Raw genomic sequence first — 23,845 nt, 5'->3', positions numbered from 1 at the left:
CAGTAAAAACTTTGAATCCGAATCTGGAAATGAAATATCAACTGGCTGATATGACACTAGCCACTTAATCCTACAACCGTCTAGATTCCTGGCTTGAAAGACAGATTCAATAAATAAAGCTGTTTCTAATACAAAGACGGTGTTATCTTTTTGCCCCTTCGCAATTCGCTGTTCTCAGATGAAGAGGCGATGGGAACTGAATGGTCACGACAACTGTCTATTTCCTAAAATAACTTGACCGTCTCATTAGTTTAGAGTAGACTCTGCGGATCGATGAGAATCATTACTGACGAAATCACTTTGAGATGTCTTAAAGAGACTCATTATAATGCCTTCAGAAGCAGATAATTAGTCATTTTCTTGAAGAGACACCGACGGCCCTTCCGCCAATGGAATCTCTGATCCGTGGAAGTCGGAGGCTTCTTCTGCTAGACAGTAATGACTCTTACACCGCAAATGAGATTCTCTTGTCATTTTCTTGCTTCCTCTAACTCTTTTTATCTTCTCTATTCCTCTAATAATCTTACTAAGTCCCTCTGGGAGAGACCAGAGGATGAAATGAATAATAAATGACTCATTATAACAAATACGAAATGGAAATAAAAAATAATAAAAATCTACGAAAGCTACAAATTTGTTTGACGGAAAACCTGAGAAATAATAATAATAATAATATATAATTTCTAAATACAAGTTCCTCACACCTGAAGGTAAGAACAAAAGTCTAAAATCCTTATATCTATATAACCAATATGCAAATTTCAACCAAAAACAATTCTTTACAATTTCCTTTTTGTCACATGTATTAGGAAATATATATAAATATATATATATATATGTGTGTATGTATATATATATATATATATATATATATATATATATAATAATATATATATATATATATATATATATATATATATATATATATATATATATATATATATATATATATATATATTTATTTACTGAGAATAAAAACTATGCAACTTCCATTTTACCACATGTAATAGCAAATATATATATATATATATATATATATATATATATATATATATATATATATATTATATGTATGTATATATATATATTTACTAAGAATAAAAACTATGCTGTCATACAGCTTTCACTGTTGGCACGATATACAAAATTATGTAGGGATCCATGAGTTCTTATAAAAATAAAATAAATAAATAAATAAATAAAACAAAAAAATAATAGCAGATATGCTGTCCCGGAAGAACGAACGGAAACTGTCACTGAAAACAAAGTCCCCTGACATTTCTCATCTACGTCTGGCAGCGCGGACAAGTCCGAAATGAATGACCTTATCGCCTGAGACAAAGACCAAGAAGATGATCTGGGACGAGATGACGCCGCGGTCTAAAATTATTATACAACCCCGCCATTAATCTTATAAAACCCCTCGCTAAATAGGAAAGTCTGAGTTTACAACTCTATCTGCTAGACTTTTTGAAAAGTCTGAGACGAATTTTCCAACAACTGACTTACAAAATTTTAGACTACTAATTTCGGGTAACATGAGAGTTACGATTTACTAAATTAAAACTAAAAATTGAGATTTACTTGTGTACAAAGAGAGAGAAGAGAGAGAGAGAGAGAGAGAGAGAGAGAGAGAGAGAGAGAGAGAGTTAATGTGGTATGACTGCTGATATATGATGGAAAATTTGTTAGGCTCTGATGAGGTATTAACACAGTGCATGAGGAAGTATTAACAGAATGCATGAATGCAAGCCTGCTGCAAGCATTTTAACTAGAGAGAAAAGCCAAATAAAAATTCGCTGTCGGTAGGTCATCACAGGGAAGTCTGTTTAGCTCACATTTATCGCCAAACGTGGGAAACCACATCTAGGCCAAGACCATTCGTGAGAAAACAAGAAATTTCTGCCGTCGAAATATCGCTGTTTGTCTCACTCTCCTGAAACAACATCCAATCGTGACGAAGGGAAATAAATTACCAGCATTAATCTTCAGAAATCTCGCTCTTCCGCGCGAAGCCCCTAAAGAACACGAGGAAATATGCAATTTCAAGCGGCTATTGCAATGGAATCGTTTTCAAGATTGGCTGAACGGGCGCCGACCGACTTTATCGCGTCTCATAAACTCTCTCTCTTGGCTTCTCGGTCTTCGCTCTGACAAGGTGCCGCCCACACTAGGCCACTAAGGCTTACTGCCAGTTTTCTAAGCACTGATTTTTCTGCGATGAAGTTCCAGGGTCGCCTGCTCAACGTATAATGAATATATCTCCTGCTTTATAAGAAGGCTGAGGGGAGAGGCAATTCTAACCTTACATGAACAAAATCTCAGGTAAAAAAAAAAAAAAAAAAAAAAAAAGTAGGGGGGAAATGAAAAACTTCACTGGCCAACCCAGCCAATGATGTGGAATAATTTTCACAGCTGCTGGAACAGTCAAATGAACATCTCATCACGTCTAATAAATATTCACCTCTTTCTTATCAGTTTCATGAAACCCTTGAAGAAATGCCCAGGAGAAAGGGACGGACTGTATGAAAAAGTCAAGTATACCTTAGTTTAACCAGACCACTGAGCTGATTAACAGCTCTCCTAGGGCTGGCCCAAAGGATTAGATTTATTTTACGTAGCTAAGAACCAATTGGTTACCTAGCAACGGGACCTACAGCTTATTATGGAATCCGCACCACATTACAGCGAGAAATGAATTTCTATCACCAGAAATAAATTCCTCTTATTCTTCATTGGCCGGTCGGAGATTCGAACTCGCGGCCACGAGAGTGCTAGCTGAGAACGGAACCCACCCTCCCAATGAGGAACTGACGGACTGTATGGAAATGTGAAACCATCAAACCATCTACTGATAAGAAATCACTCATTTTAAGGCTGGGTGAACATGTGCAAGCAGAGCTTCAGCAGGCTTTTAAGCATTTTCCTTCCAATGAAGAGGCCAAGTGATTGGGAAATACAAAACTCTTATCTAGACATGACCTGAAGGCGGAATAAGTTGGGTGGAGAGGGGACTATATATATATATATATATATATATATATATATATATATATATATATATATATATATATATATATATATATATATACATTATTGAACTCTCCTGGAGTTAGTGTTTTAATAGACAAATTATCAAATTATGTTGTTAGAAGTGACCGAGGCAAACAAACCAAGAAATGCATTTCCTAATCTAATTACCAGGAAAAAACTCATTAACCCACAAATGGAAAACGAAGACCACTTAATGGCACGGAAACAAATAAGAAAATACATTTGTCAGTCAAAAAGACATAAATTCATTATTCCGTAAATGAACTAAGAGATAAATCTATGTACTTACAAATTTACTTAAAAACGGAAGGGAAATTTGAAAGACGTGTAATATAATTTTCGGAACAGTAACGTCATTTCTCAGCGACATTAGGAGGCAGGAGAAACAATGAGCTATTCACACAAGATTCTTTCAAAGAGGTCGCTCGTTTCGACCAACATGAAACGCCGTTTTAATGCGTTTCGAGACTCGAAACTCATCAAAGGAAATAACGTTAATTGAAATGGCCGCCCTGCTGTCATGCACTGCCTTGTAATGAGACTGCCTGTATGAGACTCTATATTCTGATCCTTGCATACAAATTCTTCAAAAACCTAAAAACATGGGAGGTTTCAATGAGAATACAGAATTTAACGGTTCCATAAACATTAATGTTAAAAAGTCTCAAACAAGTGAATTACAACATAGTTAATTTTGAATTACAAAATAGTTGATTTTTTAAAATATTTTCTAATTCTCTAAGAAAAGTTATCAGTAAAAAATTGGAAGCTAATCAAAGCCACCTAAACAAAGTTTTTACATATTATAAAAATATTATAAATAAAACTATAAGCATCATTTGCCCTTTATTCGTGAAAATTCCTTTTGTTATACCTGCTTTTGTTTTTATGATTTTCAGAGGGATAACTGCTTTCCTCCTTTTTTCACACTTCTCTGTTCGCTTTCAAAATAAGCTATTTTATTAAACTCGACTGTCCTTTCGGCTTCAGAATGCAAAAGAAAAAAAATAATATACTGATTCATCCCAAAAAATCGCATATAGTATATACATATATTTTCTTCACTAAATATTCAGGTACTCCCTAATAAACATGTCAGCAATATTCACGGAACACAAAAGAAGACACAAAAATAATTACCGGTACCTTTCCCAAAGCATTTACCCGAATGTACTGACCTACAAGGGGCAAGAGCTCTCCACTTTTCTATTAATAGTAACCATATCTCTTTGTAATGATAAATTTTCGCATATGCTGCTTTGATATATAATCCATTGGTGACATTCTATGAAAAATCATACAAACATTTAATTGCAAAACTTTTCCTATGATGCAATCTAAATACAAACAAAGAAAGGGAGAGTTTAAGATTTAAGTATAATATGAAATATACAGTATAAAGGCAATTTGTTTATGCTTATTGGTGGAAAATATTAGAGATTGAGAGACGTTTTGATGCCTTTCAGAATATGATTACTGGCATTAGAAGAGAGAGAGAGAGAGAGAGAGAGAGAGAGAGAGAGAGAGAGAGAGAGAGAGAGAGAAACGGGTGTTTTTAACTGAATACAAAGACACATTAAAGGACTGTAATCAAGTTTTGCGTGTCCAACAGTGAACATTCATCAATCATCAATCAGGTCAACAACATATAAAGGCTAAATTCATCGTTCGTTCCAAAGGCTTCTAAACAATGTGGATTGGGTAATGTTGATGAACAAATATTCTTCCGGGAGAATTCATTGATTTATTAATCTATATTTAAAAATCCATAAAGAGTTTATTTTAGCAAGGGGTAACACTGAATCGAAAACAACTTCGTAAATTATTGTGTGCTTGCCCTCTAAAAAAAAATATTAGAATGAATTTTTACCTTATCCACGACCAACAAACACTCACAGAAATAAGCACATCCATATCTACTGTATTGGCGAACTGAAACAAAAGACAGTGAGTTTTAGGCAAAGCCCCTACACAGGGGGTACGAAGGATAAGGCTCTGACAAACATTTTGTTTCCCTTTTTATTTATGGTCGTCATAACTACGACTCCTAATCACAACTACGACTCCTAATCAGAGCTACGACCCCTAATCACGCATTAAAACAGTTAGGGGAACATACGAAGACTGGAAATGTGCAATATTAACAATATATATGCATTTAGTCAGATCATTCACAAAACAGCTTGTGCACTGAGTACTCTAGCAAGGAAATGGAAGAAACAGACGCAGCAAAGATAGAGAGATATATACACATATATATACATAGAGAGAGAGAGAGAGAGAGAGAGAGAGAGAGAGAGAGAGAGAGAGAGAGAGAGAGAGTCTTGTCCATTGTACAAGCACATATTTCATACAGAACTCCCGAGATTCTTGCTTTATCATGATAGTAATGAATCTCATAAGAAAACTGATACATAACATTAAAATGTTTTAGAGGCCCCAGGTCTGGGAAGGTTAGATACTCTTGAGCTGAATGTATTCATCTGCCCTGAAAAATTATGTAATATGATAACTAAAGTCAGTTGGTCATATTGATCAGTTCTGTGTATTACAAATACCACAGTGAACTCTTAATTTTTCTCTTTCCCAATATTTCTCTACAAGCTTTCCACTGAGAACCTTGAAATTCGAAAGGATTCGAAGCGAGTGAAGAAATTCTCCTTCCCAGATGAGGTTCGAACACAGGCAATAACGCTAACAATTAATTTCTAACATTGTAGCTTAGCAATGAGGTATTATTATTAAAATTGTTTAGGAATGCGTGCAGCACTGACACTTAAACCGCTGATGAGGTGATTCATTACTTTCACTACCATGTCACATACGTCTGGCAGTGTTCAACTTTGCGTGTTGGCAATGTAGATATCAATTTAACCATGTCCTGAGGACTAAGGATCCGTCCAAGGAAAAAAAAAAAATGCTAGCAAAGGCAAGGGCTCCTTGCCCGAGTTAATGACACCAATTATACCACTAAATTCTTTAATAACTCGGCCACTAGACTTCTTTGAAGTTTGGGCTTGTTCTTTCTTCACGAAAAACTTCAAAGTTGCCGAGACTTCAAGGTTGAGGCTGACAGTCACTCCACGCTTCAGAGAAGTTTATTGTCAATAACACTCAAAAAGTGATGCGAGCACAAAATCTGAACACATTCACACACATATATATTATATATATATGAAAATGGATATATGTATGTATGTGTGTGTGTGTGTATGTTCCACATACACTGTGAAATGCATTGAGCAATTTCAACCAAACTTGGTATACATGACTTACTATCTCGAAAAGAACACTGTGGGAGTAAGGCATCACTGGCACCAAAGGGGGGGGGAAGGGGGTGCCACTTAAAGATAACCGAAAATGACAGATATTAGTGTCTAATTCATAGTTTTCGAGGGTGCTGAGATGAATAGTGACACTTCCGATACCCTTCAAGTCCAAGTTCAGCCCCGATAGGAAGGGTGAGAAGGGTTGGGAAAGGGTTGGCATGTAAAAATAACCGAAAACGACAGATATTAGCGTCTAATCCATAGTTTTCCAGTTCAGTGAGATGAATAGTGACACTCCCGATGCCCTTTATGTCCAAGTTCATCCCCAATAGGAAATGGGGGTGAGAAGGGGTGGGAAGGGGGTGACATGTAAAAATAACCGAAAATGACAAATATTTGTGTCTAATCCATAGTTTTCAAGCTTGCTGAGATGAATAGTGACACTCCCAATGCCCTTTAAGTCCTTTAAGTCCAAGTTCAGCCCCGATAGGAAGTGGGGGTGGGAAGGGGGCGACATGTAAAAATAACCAAAAATGACACATATTAGTGCTTAATCCGTAGTTTTCAAACTTGCTGATGCCCTTTAAGTCCAAGTTCAGCCCCAACAGGAAGAGTTGGTGAGGAGGGGTGAAATATAAAATGTCAAAAATTCTGGCAATGTAACTGAAGCAACTATCTTAACAGGAAAGGTAGAGAGAGAGAGAGAGAGAGAGAGAGAGAGAGAGAGAGAGAGAGAGAGAGAGAGAGAGAGAGAGAGTTTATAAGTTGTAATTCAGAGTTTTCCCAAGGCAGCGCCGGGTTGCTTAGCTAGTATATAATAAAATCCGAATGGATCTTCTTTGTCCTCCCTGGGTGACAGTAGGGGAGAAATGAAACAGCCATCCACCCCCTGCAAACCGGTTTATCTGCCCAGGGTGGGAGCAAGGTAGGTAGGGGAACGTGAGGGTAGTGGAGACATCCGCCGTCCTGCAAACCTGTTTGTCCGCCCTGGGTGGGGGCGGGGAAGGTAGGGGATTGGGAGGGTAGGGGAGACAGCAGCCCCAGGTTCCAGCGCTCGTAGCGTGCACCAACAAGCTCGTATATATAATATTGTTCAGAACATGAACCTGCTTATATGGAACAAGCCTGCATGGGCCATTGATTTGAAATTCAGGCTTCCAATGAATATGAGGTTCATTTGAAAGAAGGTAATAAGAAATACATAAAAGAGGAGATAAGTTATTAGAAAAGAAAAATAAATTAACAAACTAATAATTTATGCATATAATACACACACACATATATATGTATGTATGTATACATATATACATATTCTGTATATACTGTATATAATTGCGTGTGTCGATAATACACACGTAACTTTTTATAGTCACAATATTTAACCACAAATAACCTTTATATCAAATTCACTTTATCTTGGGAACTTGGGAATAACTAGCGCCTAAAGGCAATTATATACGAGTATGATAAGTGCACCTGCTCTGGTTATAGAAATGAAAAAATAGACCCACACACAAACATACATAATTATATATATTATATATGATTATATTATCTATATAATATATATATATATATATATATATATATATATATATATATATATATATATATATATATATATATATATATATATATATATATGAGAGAGAGAGAGAGAGAGAGAGAGAGAGAGAGAGAGAGAGAGAGAGAGAGAGAGAGAGGACAGTTATTTTCATCAAGACTGAACTCACACAAAATGGTTCATTTTAAATGTTTACAAGCAAGCAACGAATGCCTAACTTTTGATTCTACTCCCTCAGTCCAGTCTTTCTAAAAACATTCATTAATTAGTAACGGCCAATCACTTTCTCCGACAACTGCTCCTCTTCTCCTTCCTTTCGAGGGCAACCTTAATTGCTGCTGCACAACAACAGAGAGAAAAGAAAGAGAAAATGACGTTTCGTCATTGAAATGATTACACTGCAACGACTTTGCTTCTTTCACGGCACCACAGTTCCGCGAGCTTTCTATTAAGGAAAAAACTGCATGCTTCGTAAACAAAACACTTGAAAGCGATAACTCAATAAATCATTGTTTATTAACCCATAAAAATATTGCCATTGCGTGGGCTATAGGAGGGAGGCTCTCCAAAGGCGAAATGATTTCATAACACCTACAAAACAACTACTTTTCCTCGTTATGTTAAAATCAACTATTCCTGTCTCGTTTGGTTCAGTGATTCGTCTTTCTCTTAACAAGTGGGGTAGGATTTTCCTTGTTTGACTTTCCTGGTAACGAAGACCACCTCTCACTACATAGGGAGGTCCAGAGATTCGTTAGGAGTCAGGCAGAACTTACAACTCTAGTACTTCTTCATTTTTCGTTCAGGCCTCAATACATACAGCACTCGATTATCCGCATCGTTGACCCTGTAAAATATATATATATATATATATATATATATATATATATATATATATATATATATATATATATATATATATAAATATATAAATATATATATATAATATACATATACAGACATATATATACTGTATAATTTACACACACGTATATATATATATATATATATATATATATATATATATATATATATATATATATATATATATATATATATATATATATATATATATACAACTGCAATAACCACAAAATCAAAGAATTTGGATACGTTTGTCTATTACTATTAAATATGTACCTAGTACAAAATGTCCAGTAAATTTTACTATATTAGTAAGTGTGTGTGTATATTATATATATATATATATATATATATATATATATATATATATATATATATATATATATATATATATATATATACAAAACAAAAAAAATTCTCTCACCCACTCCTTTGGAACCATTTCCTCCTCAGACATTCCTTACAAACCCCGTATCAGCCACTTATTTATATTTTACCTCTGTGTTGCAGCTACCCACTTGTAATCTGATTACCCATTTGTGTGTGTTTTTTTTTTATTATTTGGCCTCTCATTTGCACTCGTTACATTCTCAACAGTCTACTCGTGGGACATTCTCACAATTACACTAACACCTTCCATTGCTGTGTCAGTCAGCCTTGGATGTCTTATGTCCTTCGCCTTCTACAAATATTCAAAATACTCACTCCACTGAGACAGAACTGTTTTGTCCTTAGACAGCAATTTCATTATTTTCAAATTAAGTGTATGAGACCCATTTGATCATTAACCATTTTTATTTTTGCATTTACGCTATCTGAAGCATTTGCTAATATTTCCTCCTTCACTGGACCTTTAACTATCTTATCTCACCATTTCCTACTTTATACAAACCACAAAGACCGGTCATTCTCAGTGATAAAATTCGTTTCCCGAAGAGCAGATTCTTCCGATAGTAAATTGCTCAATATGACAGTCCATAAATAAAAACTAATATCGGCTCCGATTTTAATTATTCGGAGAGAGAGAGAGAGAGAGAGAGAGAGAGAGAGAGAGAGAGAGAGAGAGAGAGAGAGAGAGTTATTATTACAAATACATGAAAATTTACCCTAGGTTGTTTACTTGCTAACCTTTTAGTATAGGTCTAATGATAGTACCACACCCAATCCATCGTTGAGTTCCAAATAATTTGAAGGAATTTATTAATATAAACTTACTCCAGGAATTTTTAAATGTTGTAATACAACGCAGCAATGACTGGGTAAGGTCGTATAAAAACTGCATATCTAGTTCACTGGACTCATGAGTATAAACCAGTGCTGGAGGTCTTGAGCAAGACCTTGGCTTCGAGGCCGGTCTCGAGGTCGGGTTTTCACGACCTTATCCTTGGCCTCGGCCTCGGGGATTCGGATTTGCACTGGGGCTCGTGCCGTCTGTCTCGAGGCCACTATATGCGTACTAATTTGTCAAGATACATAAATGTTAAGAAATGAGCACAGAATGTGCCTGGCAAGACACGAATGGTTTCAATTGCCACAATTGATGTAATACTCTCAGCATACTAATTTTGTAAATGTTAGTTTTACAAGGTATATAAATAATGCTAGTGTCTATTGCACTAAACAAAAAAGGCCCATGCGTTATTAGAATTCTTTTAATAAAATGCATTTTTCTTTAGTACATTTTGAATGTGTTTTGCAGTGTCAGCACAACATAATGAGAGTTTTTATTATGAACATACAATAACTATTATTTTGTATGCGCACCGAAAACTAGTGATTAAAATTTAAGTTGGATAAAAAAATATTTACATGAAAACTTTTTCTCGGCTTTGGTTATAGGCATTATGCCAATACAAGCTGCTGCTGCTGCGTTCTCTTCTCTCTCTCTCTCTCTCTCTCTCTCTCTCTCTCTCTCTCTCTCTCTCTCTCTCTTCGTTAAGGATCCTTATTGTTTTTACTTTCGTTTATGATAATAAGTCAGTCATCCAACCTCTCCCACCTTCTCCCTTGAGGGCGTTAAGGACCACTGTTGTGGCGTTAGGTCAACTTACTTTCTCACGTGCAATCAGTTATTTACATATAACGAAAAACAACAACACATAAAGAAAAACAACAAAGGTGTTGATACCAGTGATGAAAGGAGGTTAGTGGGACAATAAGAGGCCAAAATAACTGCATAACCTAAGCAAATCCATATTTTGTCCGTTCAACAATCCTTTAGACTGAATGTGTCTTAAGAGTAGTTAGAAAGGAAAATCTCGCTTCATCAACCGCCGTAGGAATCCAATCTCCCGCTTTCAGGTTAAAATTCACAACTTTACCCGTTTTACTATTAGCAATGTCGCATGTCAGGCATATTTTTAAATAATTAAAAATATTATTCATAACTTGCTATTACCGAAGAATAAACGTTTAATTACTATTTCCAGTTTCTTCTGTTCAATTCGGGTGTGCTGCAAGATGCCATATACTGATTCCAGGACAGCGAATCTGGCTAAATTCAAGAAATCTGGACAAGCACCCAGTCCGATTTACTTTTGGTCTCCGTAACCCAATTACATACATATATTCGATTATTTGGGTTGCACTTCTTTATATGAATGATCCATTGGCTGACTGACTGACAGTAATAATATAAGAATTTAAAACCTGGACAGACGCGGAGGGTGTGGACTGTGACTTCGGTCTAGGCCTCCGATGGTTGACTAAGACTCGGTCTAGGCCTCGGATGGTGTGGGTTAAGACTCGGTCTACGCCTCAGATGGTGTGGGTGAAGACTCGGTCTTAGGCCTCGGATGGTGCAGGTTAAGACTCGGTCTAGGCCTCGGATGGTGTGGGTTAAGACTCGGTCTACGCCTCAGATGGTGTGGGTGAAGACTCGGTCTTAGGCCTCGGATGGTGCAGGTTAAGACTCGGTCTAGGCCTCGGATGGTGTGGGTTAAGGCTCGGTCTAGGCCTCAGATGGTGTGGGTGAAGATTCGGTCTTAGGCCTCGGATGGTGTAGGTTAAGACTCGGTCTACGCCTCGCTTGGTGTGGACTATGACTCGGTCTAGGCCTCGGATGGTGTGGGTTAAGACTCGGTCTTAGGCCTCGGATGGTATAGGTTAAGACTCGGTCTACGCCTCGGATGGTGTGGGTTAAGACTCGGTCTAGGCCTCGGATGGTGTGGACTAAGACTCGGTCTAGGCGTAACTTGATGTAGGCTACGACTCTCTCTAGGCCTCGGATAGCGTAGATTCTACTTCAACACCGGTGTATATACTGCCAAAACAAGGTCAGCTCCTCGCTAGACTCCTAAGACTTCCTGCAATATGTTTCGTAACAAAACTTCAAGCTGATATGTTGCATAAAAAGAAACTAAAAGCATAATAACAAAAATAGTCCAAAGTGCTTACATATCAAGTGCCAGCGCAGTGATGGAATCAACTCATCACTTGAAAGAGGTACACCTCAGTAACAGCCATTTAAACAGTATGCACTTATACTGCAAGCAAACATTTTCTCCTCGTAACCTACATGGTATGCCGTTACAACTCCCCAAGGGATCTCCACGCAACAGATTGCAATAATCAGGACATTAGAAAGAGGTTATTCAGACAATACTTTAATTTTAGCCCCACTGTTGATAATGGATAGCAGTTATTACGCTAGCTCAAAACAGCACTCGAGAAACCGCTAATGATAATAATCAGAGCGCGCATGCATCATTAAATTTCGCATCGCCAGAATAAGATCGCTGAATATATTAATATGATCGCAGCTCTCTCTCTCTCTCTCTCTCTCTCTCTCTCTCTCTCTCTCTGTCTTTTGACGCCCTTGACTCGCATACTTGAAAAGTAATATTCACTTTCCCGTGACGCATATTTAGAAAATGACCTTATATAAAGAATGATGACTTTTTAATACTCGTCCAAGATCCTCGACAATTTTTACGCGGCAAATCTCGAATTGGAAATGACATCTTATCGTTCAAATAGACTTTGAGAGGAAAAAAATCATTACTTTTTTCCATTTTGCTGCTAGTCCATCATCGTAAAACTTAGGACCGTTTCCCCTGAAAGGGAGCCTTGGAAAGGCAGTTATGCCTGTAAGGGCGGAAAACTGAAATATTTCCAGGACATTATCGCCTTAAGAGAAGACATGATATATGACCGCATATTGTTTTGACAGCTAGTCTAAAATATGCAGCACGTGGGAGTCATTGCTTTTTTTAAGTACTTTGATGTTTTCAGGTTTATCATAAGTTTCTTTTTTCCCTCTTTTGCGTTTTAATTATGCTATATGGACTTCTAACTGGCGAACCATTTCCGCGAGTACTTGACTTAAAAGTTTTATAGAAAGGTTCAGCTACCCTTGGTTCTACAAGGACAGAAGTTGTTCCATCTCCCGTTCTTGCACCTTGTTTCATTTATCTCTTTTTCTCTTACTTCTTTTATCTCCTCAGCTAAGTCGGGTGACCATTCGACCTTACTCCAGTTGCCTTGCGCTTCCATTTGTTCGTATTTGCAATGCCTAAAGAGCTAAAATTCGTTTATGCAGAAGGTTTTAAGAATTACATTACAACTGCGGACATTGCCTCCAATCTGTATTACTACCTTTTCGAAGAGGAGAGTCTCCAGCTTCTGCTTATTGTTTTTTTGTTTTTGTTCTTCAGCTACAGCCTTTACAAAAATATATTTTTTACAACACATAAAATTCATGGTTGATTTCATTCTGTTGTACAGCACAAGATATGCTCGTAACAAAACAGAATTCGTCGCTAATGTGTTTGAAGGAGATTTTTCGTTGGTAATCCCTCTTTTGAGCATATCCCTACTGTAGGTCTTGTCATATAACATCATCAAATCATACATATGATCACAACTGCTCTCAATTTCAAAAGTGCTGTTTCCTGGGAAGAGCATCCTTCACAAAGCTAAGCAGTATTATTAAGCATGTTCAGCCTTATCCGCGGCTGAATCGCTCGCGGTGGGGTGGTACATGAAAAATGTTCCACAAAGCTAGCAAAAAATTTCAAATAAAACTATTGGTTAATGTAAAACTCACTATACCCTGAGAATAATTTTCGCCCACTGGTAATTACATCGTTGGAAACAACGATGTACAGTGACTTTGATCACTCGGCTATCATGCGATGTATAAGTTGGTATCGATTCTGCTGTACATATTCATGTACAGCAGGTTCTTAGAGTCGCCATCAACCCATCTCCGCCATGACAGTTGACTGCTATGTGAGTGACCTCTTTGTATTCACAAATATTAAGCCACAAATATCGTTTAATATGGAATTCACTGTACCAGACCACAGTTCGAATCCTGGCTAGTGCAGAAGCACTCACCAATTATAATTCCCCTTTGATGTCAGTTATTCTCTAGGTAAAGCGCAGTAGATATTCAACGATATTTGTAGCTTAGTAATATAGAATATATAAAGGTTGTGAGTGTATAAGACACACGGCATATATACTGTATAATATATATATATATATATATATATATATATATATATATATATATATATATATATATATATATATATATATATATATATACACATACTGTAATACATGCTTAAAAAATCACAGTAGATGCTCGTGACTTCAGTATATAAGCGAATCCCACAGGAAAGTGACAGGCAGAAGTTCAGTACCAAGAGCTTTCACGTGCTGTTTCAGGTGAATAAATAAAAAATGAAAGCGCTTGGTACTGAACTTCTGCCTGTCATTTTTCTGTGGTATTCGCTTTTATATATACATACATAAGTATATATATATATATGTATGTATATACTGTATATGTTTATATATATAAAATATACTGTATATATATACAAATTAAATACCTTGAAATTCGACAACTCCTTCCCTTGTCCATGATTTCTATCTTCTCCCCTAAAGGTTCTCTGTTCTTGATGGTTATGCACTACTCCGTTTCCTTTCCCCTTTATTCACTCTTCCTTCATATATAGGCTAGACAGGGGCTAAAAACCTCTACGCCTCGTCTGACTTGATTTAAGTAAATACAGTTACCACCTGGAAACATCTCTGCTCTAATCAACTCTTGTAAGTTAAAACAGTTCTTATCAACTCTCGAAAATCTAAGTTGAAAATTTAGCCTAGAGATATATATTTACATTTCATAATTAATGCCCAAACCCTGTTACCGAACGCATAATGAATATATAATGCTTTAATATGAATATATAATGAATGACGAACTCTCAATGGGCTGCCTTAAACAGCAAATAATAATGTTTAATTTCTTAGTACGCCAAAAAATCAGAACACCAATGGAATGAATAAACCATAATTGTCAGAGCTGCTTCCAATCTTTTCCGACACAAGTTTTTTACAAAATATAACGACAAATAAACTGTCCGATAAATTCAGCGTTCTGTATTCGTAAAATCCGGTTAAAGAAAAAAAGTTCTGTAAGCGGTCCAGTTCGCTTGACTGCAATGTGTAAGAGATTATAGTTCTTTCAACATAAGGCTGCCACATAAACGTTTTGGAATAAACACGCACGAGCGCATAATACATATATGTGTGTGTGTATATATATATATATATATATATATATATATATATATATATATATATATACACACACACACACATATATATATATATATATATACATATATGTGTGTGTATGTACGTATATGTATATCTGTATATCTATACATATGTATACAGCCTATACAGACATATATATATATATATATATATATATATATATATATATATATATATATATATATATATACACACACACATATATATATATATATATATATATATATATATATATATATATATATGTATGTGTATGTATGTATGTATGTAGTATGTATTTATATTGGATTTTATCTGTCACTTACCAGTATTTTATTTAAAAAATTATGGTCATTATAAAATGCATTATTCTTACGGAATTAGACAAAATACTCATAAGCGATAAAAGAAAATAAATAAGATAGGAGTAGAAATAAATCTATCGCCTTAAATAGTAATGAATAAATTTAAATATATATACTGTATATATATCACTGCAATAATTAATGATGAGTCAAACTAGTATATAGTAAAAGTAAATGAAAACTAAAGATGCACTTAATCATTCTACTCAAAGGACATCAAACTTAAAACTGTGGAAGGCCATCAAGGTACAAAAGAGGCTACGGCATAGCCTACAGTTTGGCAGCATTGGTTATATGGCCCCCATCCTGCATAAGGCAACTAACGGTGACACCGAGACGGTCTTGCAGCCCTAAACAGCAGTTCCGATTCTCCAATCAATAAGTAAAACTAAACAGAATGGAGGGAATGATATGTAGCCCTAAATGCCCCTAGAGAAAAGTAAGCATACCTTAGTTTAACCAGACCACTGAGCTGATTAGCAGCTCTCCTAGGGCTGGCCCGAAGGATTAGATTTATTTTACGTGGCTAAGAACCAATTGGTTACCTAGCAACGGGACCTACAGCTTATTGTGGAATCCGAACCACATTATAACAAGAAATGAATTTCTATCACCAGAAATAAATTCCTCTAATTCTTCACTGGCCGGTCGGAGAATCGAACGCAGGACCAGCAAAGTGTTAGCTGAGAACAATACCCACCCGTCAATGGGGGAGGTGTCCTTAGAGAAGAAATGGACAGGGTTCCACTGGTACTACTTTTGTTACTGATGTAACCATACCTTCAAAAAGTGACGGTGATAAAAGAATGGTCGAGACTAGAGCAAAACAGTAACTCAACTTCGCGTTTAGACTTGTCGGACAAAAGCCTCTTTCCTTGTGCTTGCTTTAAAGAGGCCAGTGGCCAGAGACGTCCCCGATAGTACCGTCACTGACGGTAGTACCGTCAGTGCACCTCACGGGGTGCACTATAGGCATTACTAAACGTTCTTTGCAGCGTCCCTTCGGCCCCTAGCTGCAACCACTTTCATTCCTTTCACTGTACCTCCATTCATATTATCTTTCTTCCATCTTGCTATCCACCGTCTCCTAACAATTATTTCATAATACAACTGCGAGGTTTCCTCTTGTTACCCCTTTCAGACCTACCTACTCTCAATTTCCCTTCCAGAGCTGAATGACCTCATAGATCCCATTGCTTGGCCTTTGACCTAAACTCTATATTCCATTCCATTCCATTTCACAAACTATCGTCCCGACATTATGGTGGTGGTGTCTGTGGAAGTTATACACACAAACACACAAAAACTCTTTAATAAAAAAAATACGCATCGCAATCCGTTTCCTAATAATAGTTCAAGAGACCAATGAGTCCCATCACCAGACACGGGACTTGCCTCAAAGAACTGTTCTGAAATGAAAGGCGGAACTGGCACAACGCCTGCCTGAAGAAGCTGGGAAAGCAAGGGGCTGAAAGCGATGAAGCTAGGAGTCAAAAGGGGTTCTGAAAATATAAGCAGATCCCCAATTTCTAAGATGGGCTTCTTCATGGATGAATAAGTTAACATAAAAAACGGAAGCAGAGAGCGAATTCCAGACATATTATTCCATATAGAAATCTTATACATTTTCCATGAATGACATCAGGCCTAGCTGCAGACTTTTGTCATTATAGAGACTCAACTAACATATCCTCCTTCACTGCAAATACTCTCAACGAAAAATCCTTATCGTGTTCAGGTTGGATTTCTTTTCACAAAAGCGATCTTGACCATTAATTACGGAAAAGGCTTTTCCTTAATTAAACCTATTTCTATTTTCAGGGAGAATTTATTGTACTCGAATGATACAGTTGTAATGAATTATAATCAGCAAAATGCCATCACAGCAATGGGATGGTGGCAATACACAAAATGATTAATTGTGAGAGAGAGAGAGAGAGAGAGAGAGAGAGAGAGAGAGAGAGAGAGAGAGAGAGAGAGAGAGAGAAACATGAAATTTCCATAATTCAAATAAGGCTTACAACCACTACTTGAGATCAAGTTCCGAGTCACATAAACTTCTGAAAGGAGATCCTCGGATCTCTTATATCGGCCAGACGTCTGAAGTCCAGCATCTGAATATTTATCGAAAAATAAAAAGAAACGAACTCTTTGGGGGAAGATCACCAAACTTGACATTTGGTAGGTCATAAATCGGAACCCGAAACTCGTACCATCATTAGGAACCCAGGTGATAGGCTGCTGCAAAGTCTGGGGAGTTTCTGCACTCTGCTGATCTGAAGAACGCTTTGACATTCACTTTATTGCAATCGTTTTATTATTATTATTATTATTATTATTATTATTATTATTATTATTATTATTATTATTATTATTATAATTGACAGTAGCTAACTACATTATATTTACATCATAAACATCCTCATCATATTGATATTTACTGCTTTCAGTTTTTATGACTGACTGCACCGATATCCTTATATTTTTAATGTCTTAATATTTCATCTCTACTATCATTCTATTAACTACCTACGTCAATAATATTCCCTTTAATTTTAAGAAAAATTTTTATGCATTTCACTAAATCATTCAGCGTCACCATGCTTCTGACACGGAATAACATCAATGTGATTCATGTTTCAGAAAAAGAAAACCAGATTCATGTTTCCATTTCTCATGACAAACTTGGCCCCCAAAACCACGACACTCTTCTTCTTTGCAATGCAGTCTGAGAATGAAGGCCGCACAACCGCCCGGTTCATTCGCTTTAGATTTTCCCAGAGAAGGAGATATCAGCGTATTTATATCCGAGTGGGCGTGCTCCTCTCTGAGATCCTATTTTTATTCCTAGCACACACTTCTCGCAGTCAAATCTTACCTCCAAAGATCCTCCAGGGAAGATCCTTCACGCTCAAATGCCAAGGATTTCGTCAGAGAATCCAATCCTTCACGGCTCATGCTCCCTCCGGCAATACTGTCGGTCGCCCGAGCTGAATTTTAAACTATTTCTTTTACGCATCTTCGGAGACAAAGATATTCGGTTTCTATTTACCAGAGATTTCGTCATAACGTTTTCACCTTTATATGTTAAAAAAATTTATTCAAGTGAAAGAAATTGCTAGCGTTCTTTTTATTCTATTTCCTATTTTACAACTTTTCAGAGACAAATAATTCGGTTTTTAATAACGCCAAGGTTTTTCTTGTAAGATTTCTCTTTTAACACAAAGTTTTATTTGTAAAACTGTTAAAAATCATAAACGTTTTCTAAATCATTTGCTCTCGTCAACAGATGTTTTAAGTTAGGGAAAACAGGCAAGAAGTATGTATTAAAAAATCGCTTAAATTCTATGAGATATTCACTATAAATGACTACGTAATGTTCGTTTTGTATACAAGTCCACATTAGCAATCAATAATGTAAACGTTTTTGCCTCCATCTTTTGCCTTCTTTTGGGAGCGGGGGTGGGGGAGGTGAATTGATTCGATTAAATTTTTTCCATTGTAAAAATAGAATATTGTAAGCAATTTGGTCTCTACTGTATTTACGGAATTTACATATTGACATGGATACGTATGTAAACATATATGTGTTTATAACTGACTAAACATATTTTTTTTAACATGAAGCCGTTCACCCATACAGGGGTTGGCTCCAGAGAGTTGACAAGACAATAGTAACGGTCGCTCTCACATTCATATTTCAAGCACTGAATTGTTGGTGAATTTCTGTGGAGAAGCTTCATCATCACTGGTCGCTTCATACACCACAGAAGGCTCATCATCAACGTGTCAAACCTCCCTACACACACTGCGCCATTCACCTCTGTATACAAGTTCTTCATTGGAAGGGTGGGTAGAGCTTTCGGCTGGCACGCTGTTGGCCCAGCGTTCGACTCTCCGACAGGCCAATGAAGAATTAGAGGAATTTATTTCTGGTGATAGAAATTCATTTCTCGTCATAATGAGGTTCGGATTCCACAATAAGCAGTAGGTCCCGTTGCTAGGTAATCAATTGGTTCTTAGCCACGTAAAAATGAATCTAATCCTTCGGCCCAGCCCTAGGAGAGCTGTTAACCAGCTCAGTGGTGTGGTTAAACTAAGATATACTTTCTTGTACCTCTGTATACAAGCACTTTTCCACTTCATGATTAACAAGACTTTCCTTTTCCAACAGCTCCTCTACTCCATCACAAAACTACATTCCTCCAATCTTTCCACATGCTTGAACCATCTCAAAACACTGATCCACCCTTTCATCCGGCCTAACCATTTTACTACTTTTCTACCTACGCCCACATTTGTCACTTTTTCAGTTCTTCTTACTTTATTTGTACTTCACAAAAAATTCACCTCAAAAGTTTCAACTGTTTTTCTTTAAATTGTATTCAGCATCCAAATTCAACTTGGCCTTCTCTCTCTTCCTTTTATCATCCGTTGCATTTGCTCTCAAATACCTACTTGAATCAAAACACACACACACACAAACATGTCCACACACACACACATATATATTAAATATACATTTATACATACATATACATATACATTTTTATATATATATATATATATATATATATATATATATATATATATATATATATATATATATATATATATATATATATATATATATATATATATATATATATATATATATATATATATATATATTATATATATATGATTAGTGCCTATCAGGTGAAAATACTTGGTTCAAAACCATCTGTATGTTCGTATGTACTGTCCTGGTAGCTTATGTATTATGAATTTCTACCAAATTGTACCAGTCCTCTGAAGATGGCTTAGCAATGAAGCCGACATCGGTCAAGATTTCCAACCTTTCGTTTCTTCCCTGTGGTGTTTGATACACACACACACCCACACACACACACACACACACACACATATATATATATATATATATATATATATATATATATATATATATATATATATATATATATATATATATATATATATATGTATGGACATTTGTGTGTGTGTATATATATATATATATATATATATATATATATATATATATATATATATATATATATATATATATATATATATATATATATAGAGAGAGAGAGAGAGAGAGAGAGAGAGAGAGAGAGAGAGAGAGAGAGAGAGAGAGAGAGAGCAGTTGACCCCAAGTTCTCTTTCGCTAGACTCTCAAAAATAACCAACTGACATGCGCTAGCGAAAACGAAAAGGGCCATTTGATCTCTGCCAAAGCTCTTTGAAGAAGCGGGCGGATAGCTGGAATCAGGAATACCAGGTTGAGATATCGTTCCAAAGAACTAACATAACTTTCCGGTACCTTAAAATTGCAATTTACTAATTAGAGGCTCATTAGAGAAAGATAATATACATCTTGGTAGGTTGATAATTCATATTTTGAATAAATTTTTGGTATTACACCAATGAAACAAGAAAAATAAATATAATTTGCAAGCATGCTCGCATAAAAGATGTATAAATAAACTAAATCATTCTGTTCCCTCCCATCTACCTCCAGGCTGTGGAGTTCTTGGCCCAATTACGTTTCCGTTAAGTCCTATCGCCTTTCCAGTTTTAATAGGCGATGCCCCACTTTTTATAAGAATTAGCAATCAGTTTTATTTTCAATACTGATTTGACTTTTGCCTTGACAACCCAGGAGCTTGAGGTCTATCCTTGAGCAAGGAGCGCTTATGAACTAAGAAGTGTAAAAACACCTGGCAGTTAGTCAACTCACTTCTTAGCAATCAGGGTAGAGAAGGACATGTGGCTAACAATTGTATTTCAAAAGACTTTCTGAAAACCAGAATGACAGTATATGAAACCAGTCATTCTAACCGGCAGATGTTGTATGGTGAAAAAATATACAGTGCTGGAAAGGAATCAAATATGAAAGCTTGTGAAGAGTCGGGGACAACGGAAGAAGGAAGGGAATGCCCACACCTGGAGTAGGATAGAAATAAGTCACCGGTCTTGGAATCGGAGGAATAGTGACTTTTACAGTGTAAATGTGTAAAGAGTTGGACTAATCTTGTGTAACAAGGCAACCTCAGAGTCATTAGCTATTAGTTATTATAATCATTCTGAACGAAGCAAAACATTCTCCATCCGGTTCTTGTTCAATTACTGTCAATATATTCCGGCAACCTTAAATTAAAGATTGGAAGCATGAAGGTTATGCAGAGAGAGAGAGAGAGAGAGAGAGAGAGAGAGAGAGAGAGAGAGGCGCAAACACTAGAGGAATATCGATATTTTCATATTCATCATCACTGTGATTTCCGCCCGATACTTACAGTGCACACATCACAGGAGAGAGAGAGAGAGAGAGAGAGAGAGAGAGAGAGAGAGAGAGAGCTATTCTTCTTTCATGCACCAGCTATATATATATTTTTTTTTTAGAAAATCAGAAAATAAATTCTCTACGACATATTTAGGTCCCGCCAGGCACCATAATACAAAATTAATGACTTGCAATTTTGCCTTGCGACAATTTATTAGCGAATCCTCTAAAATCCCAGCTCATACAATAAATGGCTTACAATTTCGCTTGGCAGAGTATTTATTACAATATCCTCTAAAATCACCAATCTAAATTCTCCTTTCAGCTGACATGTAATTTAACTTATTTTTCACTGTTAGACACATCCTGAATTATACTACGCCTTTTAAGGCAATCAGTTCTTGGAAGAGATCATACTGCCAATTTCCGGAAAGTAAACACTAGTGTGATCCTAGACATTTACTAAAAATGAATAAATACATATAAAATAAAAGAAATGAAGATATATAAATAAAATTTAGTAAAAAAATAATATAAAGTAAATAAATATAAATAAATAAAGTAAATAAATATAAATAATATATATGAAAATAAATAAATAAAAATAAAAATTTTATATCAATAAAGATAAATAAAAAATGAAAGTAAATAAAAAAATAAAACTAAATAAATAAAATTAAATGAAACTAAATAAAAAATAAAAATGCCTAAATAAAGTTAAATAAATAAATAAATAATGAATATTCATAGTCGATTCATATTCCACGACGAGGCCATACTAGAATGGGCAAAGGATGTTATTCTTGAAAGACAAAAAACCTAGAAATGCGTCTCCAACTATTTATTCTCCAACGTAATACACCCTAAAAGAAAATAGTGTTCATAGCAGGTTGACATCGAGCTTTCTCTATTTGCCAGTGATACTAACATTTATATGTAAAAATGAGGTATAGTTTTCTTCTCCACATACAATTTCGTTTCTCAGTTTTGGCTTAAACATTCCTGCTCTTAAGCCATCCCTTACGGAGAGCGGTAGCATCAATCCTTCCAGAATAGTTGTAGCAGCTTCTACACGTGTCTGTTAAAAATAGCTGTGCTCTTTTATTCCAAAGTGAAGTTTTTTTCCGTACTTTGAGGAAGTCTTCTAGCGCTACTTTGCTCCCAAATGAAAAACATTTCTGGACTTTGACCAAAAAGTTTTCTTCAACTTCTGTAACTTCAACTCTCCCTCTCTCTCTCTCTTCCGTTCAGGTGGATCAGTAACCCAGTTCTCCAGGCGGAAGGACCCTTAGCGTTCACTTCTCATTTCTCCGGAAATTCTTTCAACAGTTCTGCTCTCGATCCTCCGACCTGAGACCATCTCTTCCCTTGAATACTTTTGACTTAAGTACGCATATGGATTACAGCTTTTGAATATGGGGGTTTTCTTTCTTTGGTTACACATATAGTTCATTCATTAAATAACCATGGCCTAACCTGTTCTCCTGACTCTCTCTTTCCACTGGAAGGTGGCCTCACGGTCTCTTTTCTACATGAACTTGTTTAGCTCCAGTTCTGTTGCACTGAAGGAACGAATCCAGGTAAAAAAACTCACAGGAAAAAAGTCAGAGATAAAAAGTCACAATAATTTATGGTGGCCGGTAATAAAGTCACAAGAAAAAAGTTGCAGAAAAGAGTCACAGGAAAAAAGTCAGGAAGTCACAATAATTTAACCTAACCTATAACTTAACCTAACCCATCCCAACCTAACCTAACCTAAACTGAGACTTTTACCTGTTACTTATTACCGGCCACCGAAGAGAATAGTCCTTCCCTTCAGTGGTGTTGTAACTATTACTATTATTATTATTATTATTATTATTATTATTATTATTATTATTATTATTAT

General features: G+C 36.0%; 2 protein-coding genes across 2 annotated transcripts in view; one reads left to right on the top strand and one right to left on the bottom strand.

Annotated features, from left to right (window-relative positions):
- The window catches only part of LOC136846952 (mucin-21-like), a 48,750-nt gene extending 30,121 nt beyond the window's left edge, over positions 1 to 18,629 (bottom strand). Inside the window, exon 1 of the mRNA XM_067118206.1 lies at positions 18,550 to 18,629. Coding sequence (XP_066974307.1) covers positions 18,550 to 18,629 — 80 coding nt within the window. The remainder of the gene's footprint in view (positions 1 to 18,549) is intronic.
- LOC136847431 (substance-K receptor-like) overlaps positions 1 to 23,845 on the top strand; it is a 442,207-nt gene that overhangs the window by 44,599 nt on the left and 373,763 nt on the right. The gene's annotated exons all lie outside the window — the stretch shown is intronic.

The sequence above is a fragment of the Macrobrachium rosenbergii genome, chromosome 16 (genome assembly GCF_040412425.1).
Source record: "Macrobrachium rosenbergii isolate ZJJX-2024 chromosome 16, ASM4041242v1, whole genome shotgun sequence".
Classification (NCBI taxonomy): Eukaryota; Metazoa; Arthropoda; class Malacostraca; order Decapoda; family Palaemonidae; genus Macrobrachium; species Macrobrachium rosenbergii.
Note: the sequence above shows the minus strand (reverse complement) of the source record. Positions and strands in the feature narration are given on the sequence as shown.